Here is a 16619-nt window from a genome sequence, read left to right on the forward strand (position 1 = left end):
ATCGGTGCTGCCGTCGCACTGGGCTGGCCTGAGCCCACAAATCCCCAGCGCTATTTTCTCACGCAAAGCACGACGGCGCTAAAAATAATGCAGGGGCTTTCTAAACCCCTTCGCCGGCTCTTTGGGGACTTCTGGGGTGCCGTCGCCCGCACCTCCGCGCCCATGCTTTCCAGCCCAGTCCCAGAAACACAAATAGCACCAGCCCAACCGACCGCATTTTACTATTTCGACTAGCAACCGTGTCAGACCCAGTTCTGTTGGGGCCTAAGCGCAATAGCTTTCTGTATATGTCGATAGTGGTGCGATTGATACCCGGTGCCACGCTTTGCACCGAGAGCACGCTATGCATACACAAGAGCCGGATAAAAGACTGAGGCAACACACAGCAATCGTTTAAAGCATGTGCCAGCGCCCGCGCTTTTCGGAATGTCCAGGAAATACCCACCTGCACACCCTATGAACACTCCTGTCCAGCCTGACCAGCAAACGCGCTTGACTCGGGACTGGGTGCTTTGCCACGCACACGTGCCTGGCATGAACAGCATCCAGGCTGTCCTAAATGGGCCCATGGTATATCTGATGTGGGACTCTGGTAAAGCTGTTGCTTTAATCTACAACCTTTTTGACCCCACTGGAGCGGTACACATTACCTGCACATCCCTGTCTGAAAAAGTAGCAGCAATTTAGTGCTGAGCGATTCGCACCCACAAACAAGTGGCCCATGCCCACTGGGGATATATTCTCTCCTTGATTTTTATTGCAATTTTCAATAATGCTGCCTCTGCTTATCCATTCGTTACTACGTTTCCATACCTTCAATGGCTGATAACCAGCAGGCCACACCAGCGCTGCCTCAGCCACAGCGCACTATCTCTGACGAGTTTCGTGAGATTCAGCATGTCATTTCGCAATTTCAGTCTCAGCTGGACAAGGCCGACGGGACCATCGGACTGCACCCGTTCGGGCCAGTGAACGCGAGCCAATCCAAGGAGATATTTAGACAGGCAGTAGGGCGGTTGCGGACCGCACTGACAACCTATCGTGACTCCACACTGACATCCTGGAGCGGGCTTCTGGCCAACAGTGCCAACGCGATGCAAATGCCAGACGGCAGCCCGAACCCACTGGCAACTGCGGTGCTAGGATCAACAAACAGGGCAATTGCGTCAGCCCAAGAGCTCAGCACCATGCGCCAATCTACCGATGGCTTGCATGTCGACCTAGTCAAGTGCAAATCCATGCTGATGGACTCTGCGGCAGACGCGATCTCTACCGCGCTGGAGAGCGGGTTCAAGGGTGATGCTGATCTGCTGGTCGACCGGGCCAAGGCGCTGGCCAGCAAGCTTGGTCTGGCCAGCTATACTGACGAGCAGACAAACAACGGAACCAAGGTGACCACAGTGACCCTGGCCGGAGAGATCCTTGTTATCGATGTCGACCTCAGCGACAACGCCGATTTTCTCAAAGTCAAGGTGTCATACGCATCGGAAACAGAGCACGATGAGCGGATCGACGCACTGATGCTGTCCAAGCTGAAGAAACGCGACATCCATGGGTTTGAGCGGCTGATTGAGGAGATGGCCGAGCTGGATAAACTGACAAAGGTGCGCACACCAGCAAACTTTCTACACAACATGTTCGCAATGGTCGCGACCCTTAACGAGATCCAGAAGCAAGAGCTAGCGGCGCTGGACAGCGATGCCAAGCAGCTGCTTCGGTACGGATCGGGCATATCGCTGCCACACACGTGCCATGTCGGCTCATCGTCGCTGCTATATGTCCCTGCAGTGCTGAAGGCAGGGATATCGGGTGCTGCTTGGGCACAGCTGGCTACAAACACGTTCCCGAATATGGCGGTCTTTGACAAGTGCATCTGGCTGCACTTTGGCTGGGAGCCGACGCAACCACCGCAGTGCTTCTTGTCTGCGCTGTTCCAGCAGCACTGTCTGTCGCCAGAGTACATGATTGAGGACTCAGAGTCACATCGAGTGGCCAGCATCTCGCACCCAACGATCCACGGCCTGCAGCTCCGCTTCCTGGAGTTCATCCGGCGCCAGGCTAACCCTAGCCAAATGCAAGTAGACTCGGATGCACAAAAGGCAGATTTTGACGACAAGTTTTGGGTCCCTTATCGCGTTGTGGCCAAGCTTGCGCCATCGATGCCAGCCTGTGCGCAGACTGTGCGCAAGCTGATGACTGCTGCCTGTCTGAGCCCAGAGACACAAGACACTGCCAGTGTTGCAGCAACCATGCAAGACTCACCACGGCTACTTGAGGACGCCCCAACGCTCGAATACCTGGTCTACCGCCACTCATGCAAGCAGGAAAGCGGTGGTGAGAGCGTCGGCTCCAAAGACCGGACACTGCCGAAGGTTGTGCACAACCTCGGTGGGGATCAGGTCACGGTTGAGATGGAGCCACCCCAGATCCGCGCGTGGTCTATCGAGCGCATTCCGCTTGACCACCTGCGCAGCGTCATCAGCATCGTACCAATACTGCGTCGGCAGGCAGTGTTCAACGAGCTGCTCTCCAGCTGCTTCTCTCAGCAGCATGATGTTGATAGCGGTAGCGATGAGCTTTCTTCTACCATCCACATCTCGGCCCGTGCCTTTGCCAGCGACCCGTTCCGTATCGATTTTGTCATTCGCAAGGCGCCTGGGCAAGAGGAGGCAGCACACGAGGAGAAGCGTGCAAGGGTTGACGATATGGCGCCCGAACCATCCGCTGCCAGCCAGCCAACTGGTGTAGTCCTCAAGGTCGCAGAGTATACAGGCGACATTCAGGGCTGGACACACCAGGACCTTGGGATTTCCCCCACTGCCGACATGGCAGCCTCCCTCGGCACCGTCGCACCAGACAGCCTCACTGCGCAGACCGCGAATGCTGCGCTGTCCAAGGTCGCTAACCTGAGCCACAGCATCCCAATGATTGCCAGCTGGCTGAACATGAAGCAGTGACGCTGCATGCACACATGTCGCCAGCAGCAAGTAGCTAGAGTTCATATTTATAGTTGTTGCACTGGTCAATTCACTATTCGAGATCGAACCGCAGCACCCGGTCCACGCGATCGCTTGCATTGTCCAACGCCTGCCAGTCCTGTCGCCACTCCTGCTCTCCCCTTCGCCCAGCATACAGCGCAGGCGACTGGAAGTACGGGGAGCTGCCTTGGGACGTAGACACCATTGGGTCGTGCTCTGTGAACTTGTTGTCAGGAGTGCGGTCAGGTGCGGCTCCATGCTGGGAACCAGCAGCTGCATTCTGTGCACCGCTGCCGCCCTGCTCGTCAGGCGAATGGTGCTGGTACAGCGAGTCAAAGAGCTCGCGCACATTAGGCGCGTTCTCTGGTGCGATATCAAGCGCCCGTGTAAGGCAGGCAGCAGCCTCGCGGTATCTGCGCAGGTGAGTGTACGTTTGGCCCAGCAAAAACGGCACATTGAATTCATGTGGGCACCGGCGGAGGAGACACTCGAAGACTGCCGCCGCTTCGTCGTAGCGCTCGAGAATCATCAGAATGCGGGCGCGCTTGAACATGACAAAGTTCAGCGCGTGGTGCGATCCAAGCCCGCCCACTAGTATGCCTTGCTCCGTCGGCACAGCGCCAAGGCCGATATGGCCACGACCCTCCTCATCGACCTCTTTGCCCTTGCAGTTGCTGCCGACTGTCACTGGCTGCATCATGCACTCAATCCGCTCGTATGTCGCTAGCGCTTGCTGGTTGTCTTTGCGCGCCTCAAACACCGCAGCAGCGCTCTGCAGCAGGAGCGGATTCTGGCTGTTCAACGACAGGGCCCGCTTGAAATGGTACTCAGCCAAATCTACCTTCCCCAGCCGCAGATAGGCAGTGCCAAGGCCATGCCACGCGTTGCAGTGCCTCGAGTCGACACGCACTGCAGTCCGGAACGACTGTTGCGCTTGGTCCAGCTCATCGCTTGCCGTGCTCTCGTGCCCGCTCAGCGTATATGCGTACGCAAGCCCACCCTGACTGCCCGAGTCGACGCGTGGAGCAAGTGCCAGTCCTGGGCTTGGCTTGTACAACTGGATACTGCGCCGAAGGCTCTTCAGTGCCGATTGACGGTCGCCGTCGAGCGAAAAGCAATTGGCAACCGTGATCCAGGCCTCGGGACTCCATGTACGACCGATGGAAATCATGTCGTGAGCAAGCTGTGCCAGCGATTCCTCGCGTTTCATGTGCCACAGCAGAGTTGAGTATATGTCCATGTCACGAACACGATGGGGGGCAATATGGTGGCCGCTCGAAAACGCCCGGTGTGCTTCTGGAAAGCGCCCGGCCTCAAAGCAGATGCGACCAAGCAAGCAGAGACCCAGTGCAGAGTTCTGCAGCTCTGCCGGTAACCGCGAGAAAGACTGGATTGCGTCATATGTCCTGTACGCCATTGCATTGGAATAGATCTGGCTACTGGCCACCACTAACTGGAACATGTGTGCCAGTGCAGCCTTCTGCTCGCGAATTTGGGATGCTCTGCTTTTGCTTGATGCAGTCACAGGCTCGCACATTTGGTCCAGCGATATCGATTTTACCATTGCTCCGTTGCGTGTGCGCTTCTTCTCATGAGCCAGCGTGCTGGAGTCCTTCGAGCGGGATGCCCTTGTCGATGCCGACGCCGGTGCCAATGCCGGTACTGATGCAGATGCAGATGCAGCCGGTCGTGACGCCTGCCCACGGGCCAATATTGTCGGTCCTCTCAATGACAACGATGCATTGCTTGTCGGCTGAATATGGTGCGACCGTGATCTGGTATTGGGGCCAGCTGGTATCGACGACATCGGTGTTTGTATATTTGCCCGTGTGCGGGCCTGAATATCGGCTGTTGATTGCGTACCAGACTGCCTATACCGTGCTGAAGTGCCTTTTGTTGTCCTAGTCGCTGCACTGGGTCGCTTCAGCGCCCCTGATGGTATACCTGGAATTCCTGTATAACTTGTACGATTTGGGTGCACCCGTGTTAGTGGCTCAGACCCTGACTCTGCGAGCGACTGGGACGACTGCTCGGAGCTAGGCAGCAGTCCATCAGGTGAGAACCGATCAGCGCTGCCATCCAACAGCTGCACAAGCCGCTCTCCAGATCCCAAGTCGCAGACACGTCTGCATGCCGACCACAGCAAAGGGTTCCGTCTCACTGCCTCCAACGAGTGCTCCTCGCTCTGCGCGGTCCTGTTTGTCCGTAGACACACCATGCCGAGCATATCACGAGTATCTGCTATTGTCGGCACAGCGTATATCGCGGCTTCACCAGTCACATCTGTTTGGATGTCCGCCCCAATAGAGCTGCCTGGCTGATCAGGCAGAAACACCAGCTTCAAGATGTCTACCAGCGATTCGAGGTTGTCCTCCGCCTCCTGCCACTTTTCGAGCCGTGTGCAAGCCACTGACAGCAGCCATAATGAACATGCAAGTGCCTTTTTGGCTTTCAGCTGTGGTGAATCCTCGCGTCTACCCTGATGCTGCGCATTAGCCACACGACTCACCGATTCAGAGCTGCTGTCACACATGTCGATGATGAAGTCGATCTCAACTATCACCGGGCTGAGCAGCGCGTAGACAGCCGAAACCTCGCCCAGATGCCAATGACACAGCGCCAGCCAGTATATGCTGCGCACGTCGAACATGTCTGTCCGCGGCTCTGTTGTCCGTTCACCCGTCTTCCCAACTGTCTGCTGAAGTATACTGCCAGCGATATCAACTACCTCCAGGTTATGAAACCATGAATGGTATGTTTCAGCTATATACAAGACCGAGTGTGGTTGCAGCAATGAGATTCCGCGCCAAATTAGCGACTCGTAGTATAACCGGGCCGCTTCTGTTTGTGGCCGAGCAAGGTGAGGTATGGGTCGCACTGTTCTAGCCGATGTATGCAGCTGGTGCTGTCCCTGCTGCTTCTGCTGCGACAGCTGCGGTGGGGAGCTCGACCCTCGAGGAGTTGAGCTGTGTGGGCTGCGGGCTCTCGTGTGGGCGTTTCGCCTGCTCATATCTGGGTTTCTATTAAATGTGCTCCTGAGCTCGCTGAACATTTACGCCCTAGTTCATTAGGATAATAATAGAAATGCTAGTAGAATGGAAAGTGGGAAATGTGAATGGCAAAGAGGCATGCAAAAGCTTTAAAACAACTTTGCAGAGCGCAGTGATGGCTAAAACGCCAAAACGCGATCAAGCTGAACACTTGCGAGTCGATGAGCCGAGCCGAATCAAGCCTGGCTTGCATACACACATGCCTATGTTGGCCGCTGCGTTGCAAATCGAAGCGACGCACATCGACTAGCTGTGTAAACAGCAGAGCTACTGGGTGCTGAGGCAATATTCTATGCCGAACATAGTATTTGTGATTCAAGGATAATGTTATAAAGGGCCATTACGGCGAACGATGAAGCTAGGTGCATTTGTTATTTGATGAAGCCAAGGGAGACGGAGCCCATGAGACATAGCTGCTAGCCGCTAGAGGTGCAGTGCTTGCAGCTGACGAAGGTGTCTTATAGCCAGATCCAGGGACATAGACAGCAGGGCCAGGAATCGGGTATGAAGTGAAGTTTTTGTTACGGGCAGAGTACTTGGACTCGTTCGATGCCTGGTACGCCTTGGTGATGTCGTAGCCTTTGGGCCCAACACTGCCGCCACCAGTAACCGAGATGTGCGCACAGTTGACAAACAATGAGTCGGCGTTGCCCTTGAAAGTCGGGCATATGAATTCTCCACGCACAATGTAATCGCCATCCTTGATATCGGCAGAGATTGTGAAATTGACCTTGCCTCCGCCTTCATGGATCTGATCCATGCACCACTTGTTGGTGGTTGCGTTGTAGCCCTACTCGAATACCTTGAACCACGAGGCACCAAGTCCGTTTGTCGAGGCAGGAACCATGTTCACAGTACAGGCACATTTGTGGCCATGGCTGATGTACGGATCAGACGGGCTGTCCTTATTGAGATGCCACTCGAAGACTGTGTCGGAGCCAGCCTTTGCAGCGCAGGTCTTCGCAGCAGTGGAATTGAGATTGTTGATGCCGCAAATCATCCCCTGGGTTCTGTCGTTTACCACATACCAGTTCCTGCTGCTGGCATTCCAGTACCGGCGGATGCAGGTGCCTTCAGACTTGCGCTCGCCGTTGAAGATGTCATAGCTGAGATAGGTGTGTGCCATGACAGCAGACGCGAGAGTGAGGGAGGAGAAGAAGGTGAATAACCCCATTGCAGCAGAATAGATCCTTGGGAGCCCGGCGTTAGACGCTTGATAGTGGAGGAGTAGTTACCAGCCTTGAACCACCAAAGCGCAGTTTGTATGTGAAAGTGGGGCTGTGTTGGAAGGTTGCTAAGACAGCTGCTAATTATTGTGAGCACAGCCTGTCCTGGATCAAGACTATTTGTATAGTTGCGAGATACGGCATTCCTGGTATGGAAATGTAAAGCTTGATGTACATGGGTTTGAGCTGCCACACTCAAACCCGACCCAAAGAACAACCTTGTACCATGCTGTCCTAAACCGGGCTTTGATTTGCGCGTCACGCTGGAGACCCAGAAATATCTCCGACCTGCAAAGCCAGAATACTGGGTGGAGGCGTAGGTCAGCTGGCACATATTGCGCACCCGAGACGCACATGCGGACTGGCCATTGCAGGGTCGGCTTGCTTTATTTTTGGGAGCGGCACATCCAAGCCAAATGTCAACAGCACCACATTTTATATTGAAGTGCGATCTGCGCATTCGGTCAGCTACAAAGAGGCGTGCTTTCTCTTCAAGGACGACAGCCCACTCTGGATGGCAGCACTATCCCAGGTTTACTCCATGCATGGCTGGTTGCATGGTTATAGGTGCGAATGAGAGGTGCTTTGGGAATACCTCTCGAATGAATGCGTGGACAGGGGATTCGGATTTGGAATGATTCCAAGACCAGGATGGGATATTGATAGGATGCCGGCAATACGGTGGGAGCAGTGACGCAGTGTAGCGTGCAGACAAACCAAACTGCACCCTCCGAATAACTGCATGCTGCGTAGATGTGCTATCGTATGGTGCTGCTAGGTGCTGTGGATAAACTGTGCAAACTGATCGCAATATTCCAAACCCGATGAATCCCCAGCGCAGGTTACGGGGCAGGCAAGTCAGGCATCCGCCTGGGTAAATGCTAGGTGCATTGGGCTGTTCATATATGCGCCAAACCTTTGCATTGGACATTGCACACTGCCTGCTTCCACTCCGCTCTGCACTCACTCGCTTGCAATGGATTTTGACCAGAATAGACAGCGAGGACGACCATTTGCATTTGATCCCAGTGGCATGCAGTCACCGCTTCCACGGAGCGCACGCCCGCTGAACCTCGGCTTTAGTGGTTCAACAGCCATTCAAAGCAACAGCAGTATGACATATGCAAAGCCGATTCTGATGCCAACGTCTATCAGACCTGTGGGAAGCGATTATAGCAGGCAGAAGCAGGAGCAGCCTCAAGCGCAAACACAACCACAAAGCACAGGTATCAGACCCACACCACTGAATGTCGCAGCAGACAGGAATAAGGATTCAGTACCAGCGCCAAAGGCAGCAAGCGCAAGTGGAAATAGCACCAAAGGCAAACGAGGACTACAAAGTAATTGGCATAGATAATCAACGGCTGATAGCCATGAATAACTGCTGACACGTCATGCTGCTGGGTAGACAGTACAAACAACAGCGCACATGTTCAGTTGCCTGTGCAAAAGAGAACCAAGGCACAACACACCAGGTCCTTGAAGCGGGCAGTTGGCAGTGTGCTTGGTGCTATCGAACACAGCGACATGGAGGCCAGCCAGGTCGTGATTCGGGATTCAAGCGACGACGAGTTCAGCGGGAGCATTGACTTTCCTGACGACATCCTGCAGATGAGCCCAGGCGGACTGGGTCTGTCTGATGCGTTAGCCAAGCCAACAGGGATTGCAGAGCAGGGAGCCGCAAAAACAGAGGAGCCAGAGGAGCCAGAGTTTGACCCAGATCTCACCCCTGCAGCTGCAATCCAGCACATCAAAGGCAAGCAACACGCTGATGTCGTCATCCAGCCACGTAACTGACCATTAATGAATACTGTAATCAATGTAGACATCCAGACCACAGTCAGCAGCTTGGCGGAGCAAGGGATTGCAATAGTCAGGTAAGCAGCACAAGTCAGCAGAAGCCACAGCCACCTGCCCCACGCATCCACCCTAACCGAGCACCAACTCCACCTGTAGCGACATGGAGACGATGCTTGCAACCTACCAGCATGCAGTGGACCAGGCAGTCGCCGCTGAGACCAAGCACAAGTCGGCGGTTCTTGCGCAGTGGGAAGAGGTCAAGAAGGACGCGCAGCACCTGCTCAGATCGGTGCGGATGACTGTATCTGCACTTGGCACTTAGCTAGGAATATGAAGGCGCAAGAGCACAGCAGCACCAGCACTGCACTGATCGTTTTCAATGTGTATATTCTAAAATTGACGGAGAAATAAAGAGAATCTGGTACTGGTCGCTATGGAGACACTTTACATGAACAGCAGGGACGAGAAGGCAACAGCGAGCAGTGCGACCTTGCTCAGAGTGATGTGGGCACCGGTGCTGGGCGAGATGTTGACGCCCGGGCAGTCGCTGTACTTTTCGTGGTTTGCGCAAATCTCAGTGGTGTTTCCATTGTAGGTGGTCTTGTCGCCAACAGTGCAAACGACGTTCTGCTCATCGGACACGTAGTTGTAGTAGTATGTGTTATGCATAGTCTTGCAGTAGCACTGCATCAGGAGCTGCTGCTGGCGGGGGCTGATATCGGAGCACTTCAGCATGGTCATGGTGTCAGCGTGTATTAAAGGAGGGCAATTAGGTTGTTTGGGAAAAGTACAGAGGAAAGAGAGCGGTAAGAGTTGTAAAGACGGCTTATCTGGATCCCAGCGCGTGCCTTCACGGAGTCTTCGTTTATATATGGCGCCAGGTTTCACCACCGCAACAGGTGCATTCCCTAAAGCAGAAAGCTTCTAGAAACCCAACCATAGGGAATCACGGAGCCACAATATTTTTTCTCGCAAGTGGACTGACTATTGGCTGTATCTTTGCTCGTTCTGAAAACAAACCAGAAATGCAGGCAGGAATCGCCAACCACGGGGAGGACTCTGGATTTCCGCACCTGGTTTCCTATGAAGCCAAGGAGACAGCCGAAAGATACGGGGCAAATACAGCGCTTCACCACCCGGAGCAACATATATCGACGATAATCAGGGCTGGAGTTTAATGGCCTGGAGTTCAACCTCGACTGTTTGGATAGCTTGCACCATTGTGCGCTTTGGCCAACAAGAAGACAACAACATGTGCGTGCTCACATAACGCCACACAAATGTGCTGCAGGGGACATGCCCCCTCAGTGCATACGACTATGCTAATGTGCAAAACGTGTCAAATGCTATCTAAGAAACGAAGGGTTCGATGAGCTATGTACAACAGACGACAGAGTATCAAAAACCGAAAGATTTTCCTGAGCTCCGTGGCGATCTGTTTTGTGTACAGTCCCAATCAGCTCTGGCCAGTAGCAGTTGGGATGCTTTGTGGTGCAGACTGCCGTGGTGGCCAACGGCTGCATGTGAGCAGCCCTCATGGTACGTGCTGCCTCAGCTTTTTATTCCTTGTGTCGGCACTATGGATATGAGCTGAGTTGAGTCAATCCAGCAACCAAACTGTTCAAGCGGTTCGATGGGTCCGCATTGACAGCTGGTTGTCATCCATCTCCAATTGCTGGACATGATACTCGAGCTACACGCAGCTATGTACCATACACAGTGTATCAATAGCTATACATCGATTCCTTATAGTAGTTCGATTCCTGTACTAGAATTGTTCTGCTCGTGATGCGAGCTCGGCTGCTAGTCAGCATGGGTTGACACATCGATAAGGGCATCACGGCGAATCGGTCATTTGAACGTGTCGGATGGTTGTTGGTGCAATGGTGATCATGGACATCTCCCATCTTGGTGGTCTGCTCAGCGCAGATGTTTCTGCACCGGTTCGCTGCTGCTGGCAACAGAATCGCCTGCTGCTGCTGCATGCCTCTTGCGCGGGTTCTTTGTTTTAGAGGTGGTGCCAAAAGCATTGGCAGCAATGGCCGTAGAACGACGGAACCGTTCAGGAATACTGCCTGAATCACAGAGTGACTGGAAAATGAGCCTGAAGTTTAGAACTGCTGCGAGATCGCGGTTCAAGAGCCGAGACGAATAGGCCCGCCTGTATTGTGCCATGGCCCGCTTACATGACTCGCCTGTACAGCGGAGAAGGCCATGGCACTTCACAGTTGGGTTCTTCGATCTCTGGTAGGGCCGCGGGTTAGGAATATGCCGGAATGTCTGCTGCTTTCCTTGCCTCTGTTGCTGCTCTCTTTGCTGCGTTGATCTCTGTAGCCTGCTCGCGTGTTTTCGAAATAAACACCTGCTTGATTATTTGCTTGTCTAAGCGCACATGGCCTGGGATCCATGATGTCCGCAGAGGCAAGCATTGGGAGAGAGACTTGCCAAGCTGCTCATTCTCAATAAGCTGGCATAGGCGAATGTATGCACGCAGATGCTTAAGTGGATTTACCTTGGCATCATAGTATCGGCTGTCTTTGGCGAATCTGTACTTGGCATCATAGGCATTAAGCACTGGTGCCAGCTTGTTGTAGATTGCAAGCATCGGTGGGGTGAGCACACTGAGATCAGGGTGCCTAGAGGCAACTGTCTGGCGGAGCTTCTGTGCAGGTGTATAAATACACACTTGAAATGCATTATTGAACTCAGCCTTGGACACATTGCCCATTGTACTGTGCAGTGTGTTTTTGCGGCTGCGAATATCAATCAATTTGGCCAGAATCCGCTGTAGGTAAGTGCCACAGTGCAACACAATGTTGTTCTTGTATGCTGTTAGCAGCTCGGTATCAACATATGTTGCTACTTGATTCATTTCGCGCATGCCATGTAGCTCGATATCGCCATTATGTATTAGATAATCATAAATATAATATCTAACTACATCACCGAAATCTGCGCTCGACAGTTCTGACTTGTCCTTCCGGTTGACGAAATCCTCGGCAGATATGACAGTCTTCGCCTTCAGGTTGCGATAAATGAATAAATAAATAAAACGAAAGAATCCCTTTTTCACAAATGTTGCAGGATCAAAGGCATCATCGTCAGCTAGTTGATGGAGTAATATCCATCGTGCAAGCATATATGTATGCTCTTTGATGATGTTGACGCTGTGTACAAATTGCTCTAGGCGGGGCAACATAGAATCACGGAAGCCAATACCACCAAGTGATGTCTTTATGACAGTAGTGCTGCGGGTAATATTCATTTGAGAAATTCAATAGGCAAGTAAGAAGAGAAATGATGCTGTTCAGTTTTGCCTTATTGCGTATGCATAACATTAAGAACTTTTTATTAAAAATGATCTGGCTTGCATGGTTCTTAGGGCCCTTAGCACTGATACAGTCTCTTGAATAAGTCTATACAGACTGGGTCCATTGTGGCCCAAATACTACTGCTTACGCATGTTCATAAGACAAATTAATTTATAAAATAAGTCCACAAATATTACATGGCCGCTAGAAGAGCTATATGGCCTTATTCAATAGGTGCTCATAAATAAACATCCTAAGAGTGTTGCGCAGCTAGTGATGACCACCATGATGATGCCATGGAAGTTATCAGGCCAACCGACAATGAGAGCAGCTCTTGCGCTGAACCAATGGAGATATCTAGTGGAGACCTGTGACCAGTACAATAGCAACTTGTCACCCTGGTTTCACTGAGGTCAGATATCATACAAGATCAAAAGGAGTTTACGGAGCAAGCCACCCAAACTCACTTTGAGGCTTAAGAGTTTTATTTTTTTTAACCAACTAAATAATTTCTAACAGATGGTCGGACACTTTTTTAGACTATAAAATCTTATATAAAGGTAAAGATATACTGCGGTCGAATATAGCATTCAAACAGCGCAAAGAGTAATTAGCATTAAAACAATACTACATAGTATTCACCTTTAGTTGCCAGGTTGTATGCCTGGCTGTATAAGAGATGCGTAACATCCCCATCTCAACTTACTTGGTCTGAGAAACATTATGTGCATGAATATAGCATTGTTTTGGCGGCCATGATACATCACCGGATATTATTTTTAGACAGTGTATATGGTTGCAAGACGCAAAATCCGAATTCCGATAGCATTGAAGAGCTTTGTGCCCCAATTACCGCTGTGCATACTACTTGCTGGAAGCGTAGTTGCGCCTGCAGCCAGCGCTAGAAAATATCCTATTTCCTTTTTCTCTAATCTGACACGGTTGCTAGGCGAAATAGTAAAATGCGGTCGGTTGGGCTGGTGCTATTTGTGTTTCTGGGACTGGGCTGGAAAGCATGGGCGCGGAGGTGCGGGCGACGGCACCCCAGAAGTCCCCAAAGAGCCGGCGAAGGGGTTTAGAAAGCCCCTGCATTATTTTTAGCGCCGTCGTGCTTTGCGTGAGAAAATAGCGCTGGGGATTTGTGGGCTCAGGCCAGCCCAGTGCGACGGCAGCACCGATCCGGCGCCAACAAAAGTAAATTGGCAACCCGCCCGCTGCACCGCGTAGCCCCCAACATTGCGTAGGCTGCCTGCCATATGGAGCAAATGCTGCCTCTTGGAGCAGGCTGCACAGCCCCAGAGCCAGCCCGGCGTCAGCCCAACGTGCCCTCAACGTGCCCGCAGCGTGTTCGTCCAGGGCATATTTCTGGCGGATCTAGCACGGTGAAATGTGCTACGGCAGCACCGTATAAAAGACAGCTGGCAGCGCAGCCGGCCAAGAGACTCGACACTCAAACACGTCTCTACATCTCTAATACTGCTCGCAGCCCCAGCACACAGCTCTTACAATGGCTTTCACCAAGATCTTCCGCAAGTCCACCAAGGCTGCGCCGACCAGCTCTGCCCCGGCCACTCCCCGCGGCTCTGCCGAGCTGCTCCGCGGCACCAACCCGATGGCAGCCTTCGACAAGCTGCGCAAACAGCAGACCGACGCCACCATGGCCCGCGCCTTCATCCGCTAAGCAGGCTGTGCCCGGCCGCTGCACCTCTCCTCGCTACCCTAATAATCTCCCCTTGTACATATTGACCACACCGGCGCGCGCTGTGTCTATGCAGCGTGAGCAGGAGAACTGGTTTCCAGTCGGGCAGTAGTGCCGCTAGCTTCAATAGCAAAATCCAATAAAATGCGTTAGCCGAAATCAGCTCAGAAGCTAAATCCAGCAATTACGATCTGCGCATCAGGGGCATTTACCTGCCCCAACCTGGAACTGCTGCAAAAATTTTTTTGTTGGGCTGTCAGCCAGCCACGTCGAGCGCTTGTAAAGCTGGATCGGTTGCTTGAATCAACCTCTTTTTCCTTCACCTTCCTTCGTTTTACTCTAATCTACAAAGCAGAATCGGAAAACATTTGAAAATGGCCCCTGTCGGAACCCTCGTTGGACCCACTGTGAACGCCCGCAACTACAAGGCTCGCGTCGTCGCCAGCTTCCTTGGCCTCGACCTCGCCACCACCCCCGAGTTCCAGATGGGTGTTGACAACAAGACCCCCGAGTACCTGGCCAAGTACCCGGCCGGTAAGGTTCCCGCTTTCGAGGGCGCCGACGGCTTCCGCCTGACCGACTCGTCGGCTATCGCCTACTACGTCGCGTCGAAGGCTGGCGCCGACTCGCCCCTGCTCGGCCAGACCGCCGAGGAGACCGCCGAGATCCTGCAGTTCATCCTGGCTGCCGAGGCTGACTTCTCGCCCGCTATGGGCGGTGTCCTGTACCCGCTGCTCGGCTTCATGCCGTTCGTCAAGCCCGCGCACCAGGCCGCTGAGGAGCAGATGTTCCGCTTCCTGGGTGTGTTCAACACCATCCTCCAGGACAAGACCTTCCTTGTTGGCGAGCGCATCACCGTCGCTGATGTCGTCGTGGCCTGCGACCTGATCATGCCGTACAAGCTGTACCTGACTGCCGCCGACCGCAAGCAGTACCGCAACCTGACCCGCTACTTCAAGACCATCATCAGCCAGCCTGCCTTCAAGGCCGTTGTTCCCGATGTTGAGCTGTGCAAGGAGCGCATCAAGCCCGCTGCCCCGGCCAAGAAGGAGAAGGCCAAGAAGGCCGAGAAGCCCAAGGCTGAGAAGCCCAAGGCCGAGAAGAAGGCCGAGAAGCCCGCTGAGGAGGCTCCCAAGCCCGCCCCCAAGCCCAAGAGCAAGCTCGACCTGCTGCCGCCGCCCAAGATGGTGCTGGACGACTGGAAGCGCTTCTACTCGAACAACGACACCAAGCCCGATGCCATGAACTGGCTGTGGGAGCACTACGACGAGGAGGGCTACTCGTTCTGGAAGGTCGACTACAAGTACAACGACGAGCTGACCCAGATCTTCATGTCGAACAACCTGGTCGGTGGGTTCTTCAACCGTCTGGAGCGCGCCCGCAAGTACGCCTTCGGCAACCTGCTGGTTCTCGGCGAGAACGGCAACAACCAGATCTGGGGCTACTTCATGGTCCGCGGCCAGGAGGTGCCCGAGGAGGTCACTGACGCTGCCGACTACGAGTCGTACACCTGGACCAAGGTCGACCACAAGGACCCGAAGACCAAGGCCGAGATCGAGGACTGCTTCGCCTGGGAGGGCCCCGCTCTGCCCCGCGAGTGCGCCGACGGCAAGACCTTCAAGTAAATCTTACGCTAGGTCTGCATGTTGAGTGTTCAATGCCAACGCCGATGAACAGTCTATCTTGCGCCCCATGTTACTGATAGCGCCGGTATATGGCGCAGAGTGTGTGCTTCTGGCGGACGATCGCTCAGGCTGCTGCCCGGTGGCCCCTGCGTGCATGCTGGTCTTTTCTCTGGCTCGGAGCTGGGGGCTGGCACGCCTCTTGTCTGGGATACATGCATCCTGCCATGGGTGGCGGCCAGGAGGGCGCGGTTGGGGCTGTGGCTGGGGCCATGCAGGCTTTTGCACATGGCTATTGAGCAACAGCGGCGGAGGTGTAGCCGCTTTGAGCATAGTTCGGAGCTCCAAATGCCGCTGATGTTGTGTGCACAAGCGGAATAGCTAATGTATGCCACTGCTATAGTTCATTGCCGCACAACCCCAGGATCCACTCGTGCGCAGTTGATACGTCTGCCATATGGGGCAGCCAGGGGAGAGGCTGGCAGGTGCAGGCACTGCGTTGAGTTCCAAAAAGCACATTTGCAGTTTCCGGTCCAGCTGTTGCTCATCCAGTCGTCCTTTCTCTGGGGGCGCATGCTGGCTGAAAGGGCAGGAGGGCAAATCACGCCAGAGCTCTTTCTCCCTGTCCCTGTCATCATCTGGACGTAGATACATAGGTAGAAAAAGAGATGCAAAATCGAACACATGCAAGCCCGGTTGATGCAGATCTGCCGTTTCGATGGAGAATGCGGTGGGGGCATTTTACTCTGAAAAAGTGTCTGAGGGTGCGTGCGCAAGTAGGTCGATGTCACGCGGGGAGGTGGACGCGCGACAGGCGGATTTCCCCGACACTTGTTGGCCCAGAATGGGCCGGGGAGGCAGAGAGGTGGCCAAACGGAGAAGCAGCAGAAAGGAGGATGCGGGCATGCAAATCGCAGCGCATTGTTTATCCTC

At 53.7% G+C, this 16619-nt stretch overlaps 8 protein-coding genes across 8 annotated transcripts; 4 read left to right on the plus strand and 4 right to left on the minus strand.

The window, feature by feature from the left end:
* The first annotated feature begins 642 nt into the window (after positions 1-642).
* On the plus strand, positions 643-3042 carry DL89DRAFT_267932 (uncharacterized protein). The gene has a single exon (XM_040887728.1). The coding sequence runs from the start codon at positions 819-821 to the stop codon at positions 2955-2957; it is 2139 nt and encodes a 712-aa protein (XP_040743469.1). The 5' UTR covers positions 643-818; the 3' UTR covers positions 2958-3042.
* Positions 3043-3309: 267 nt separating this feature from the next.
* DL89DRAFT_218885 (TPR-like protein) lies at positions 3310-4314 on the minus strand (the record flags this gene model as incomplete). Its single annotated transcript, XM_040884361.1, has 3 exons — positions 3310-3582; positions 3667-3982; positions 4034-4314. Coding segments are annotated over 3 exons (870 nt in total), but the record flags the coding sequence as incomplete, so codon positions are not given.
* Positions 4315-6506: 2192 nt separating this feature from the next.
* On the minus strand, positions 6507-7022 carry DL89DRAFT_216123 (uncharacterized protein; the record flags this gene model as incomplete). The annotated part of the gene is given in 2 exon segments (XM_040884306.1): positions 6507-6818; positions 6831-7022. Coding segments are annotated over 2 exon segments (504 nt in total), but the record flags the coding sequence as incomplete, so codon positions are not given.
* A 1208-nt stretch (positions 7023-8230) lies between these two features.
* On the plus strand, positions 8231-9051 carry DL89DRAFT_257999 (uncharacterized protein; the record flags this gene model as incomplete). Its single annotated transcript, XM_040885567.1, has 2 exons — positions 8231-8594; positions 8663-9051. 2 exons carry the CDS (start codon positions 8231-8233, stop codon positions 9049-9051), a joined length of 753 nt encoding a protein of 250 aa, XP_040743472.1.
* Positions 9052-9423: 372 nt separating this feature from the next.
* DL89DRAFT_165826 (uncharacterized protein) lies at positions 9424-9879 on the minus strand. The gene has a single exon (XM_040883728.1). It carries the CDS (start codon positions 9793-9795, stop codon positions 9499-9501), a length of 297 nt encoding a protein of 98 aa, XP_040743473.1. The 5' UTR covers positions 9796-9879; the 3' UTR covers positions 9424-9498.
* On the minus strand, positions 9880-10313 carry DL89DRAFT_165827 (uncharacterized protein). Its single transcript, XM_040883729.1, has one exon. The coding sequence runs from the start codon at positions 10200-10202 to the stop codon at positions 9963-9965; it is 240 nt and encodes a 79-aa protein (XP_040743474.1). The 5' UTR covers positions 10203-10313; the 3' UTR covers positions 9880-9962.
* A 3391-nt stretch (positions 10314-13704) lies between these two features.
* On the plus strand, positions 13705-14046 carry DL89DRAFT_323098 (uncharacterized protein; the record flags this gene model as incomplete). The annotated part of the gene is made up of 2 exons (XM_040891374.1): positions 13705-13898; positions 13923-14046. Coding segments are annotated over 2 exons (316 nt in total), but the record flags the coding sequence as incomplete, so codon positions are not given.
* Positions 14047-14307: 261 nt separating this feature from the next.
* On the plus strand, positions 14308-15890 carry DL89DRAFT_165848 (eEF1-gamma domain-containing protein). The gene has a single exon (XM_040883730.1). The coding sequence runs from the start codon at positions 14439-14441 to the stop codon at positions 15687-15689; it is 1251 nt and encodes a 416-aa protein (XP_040743476.1). The 5' UTR covers positions 14308-14438; the 3' UTR covers positions 15690-15890.
* Positions 15891-16619: the final 729 nt, after the last annotated feature.

This window comes from Linderina pennispora (assembly GCF_002104995.1).
Source record: "Linderina pennispora strain ATCC 12442 chromosome Unknown DL89scaffold_7, whole genome shotgun sequence".
Lineage (NCBI taxonomy): Eukaryota > Fungi > Kickxellomycota > Kickxellomycetes > Kickxellales > Kickxellaceae > Linderina > Linderina pennispora.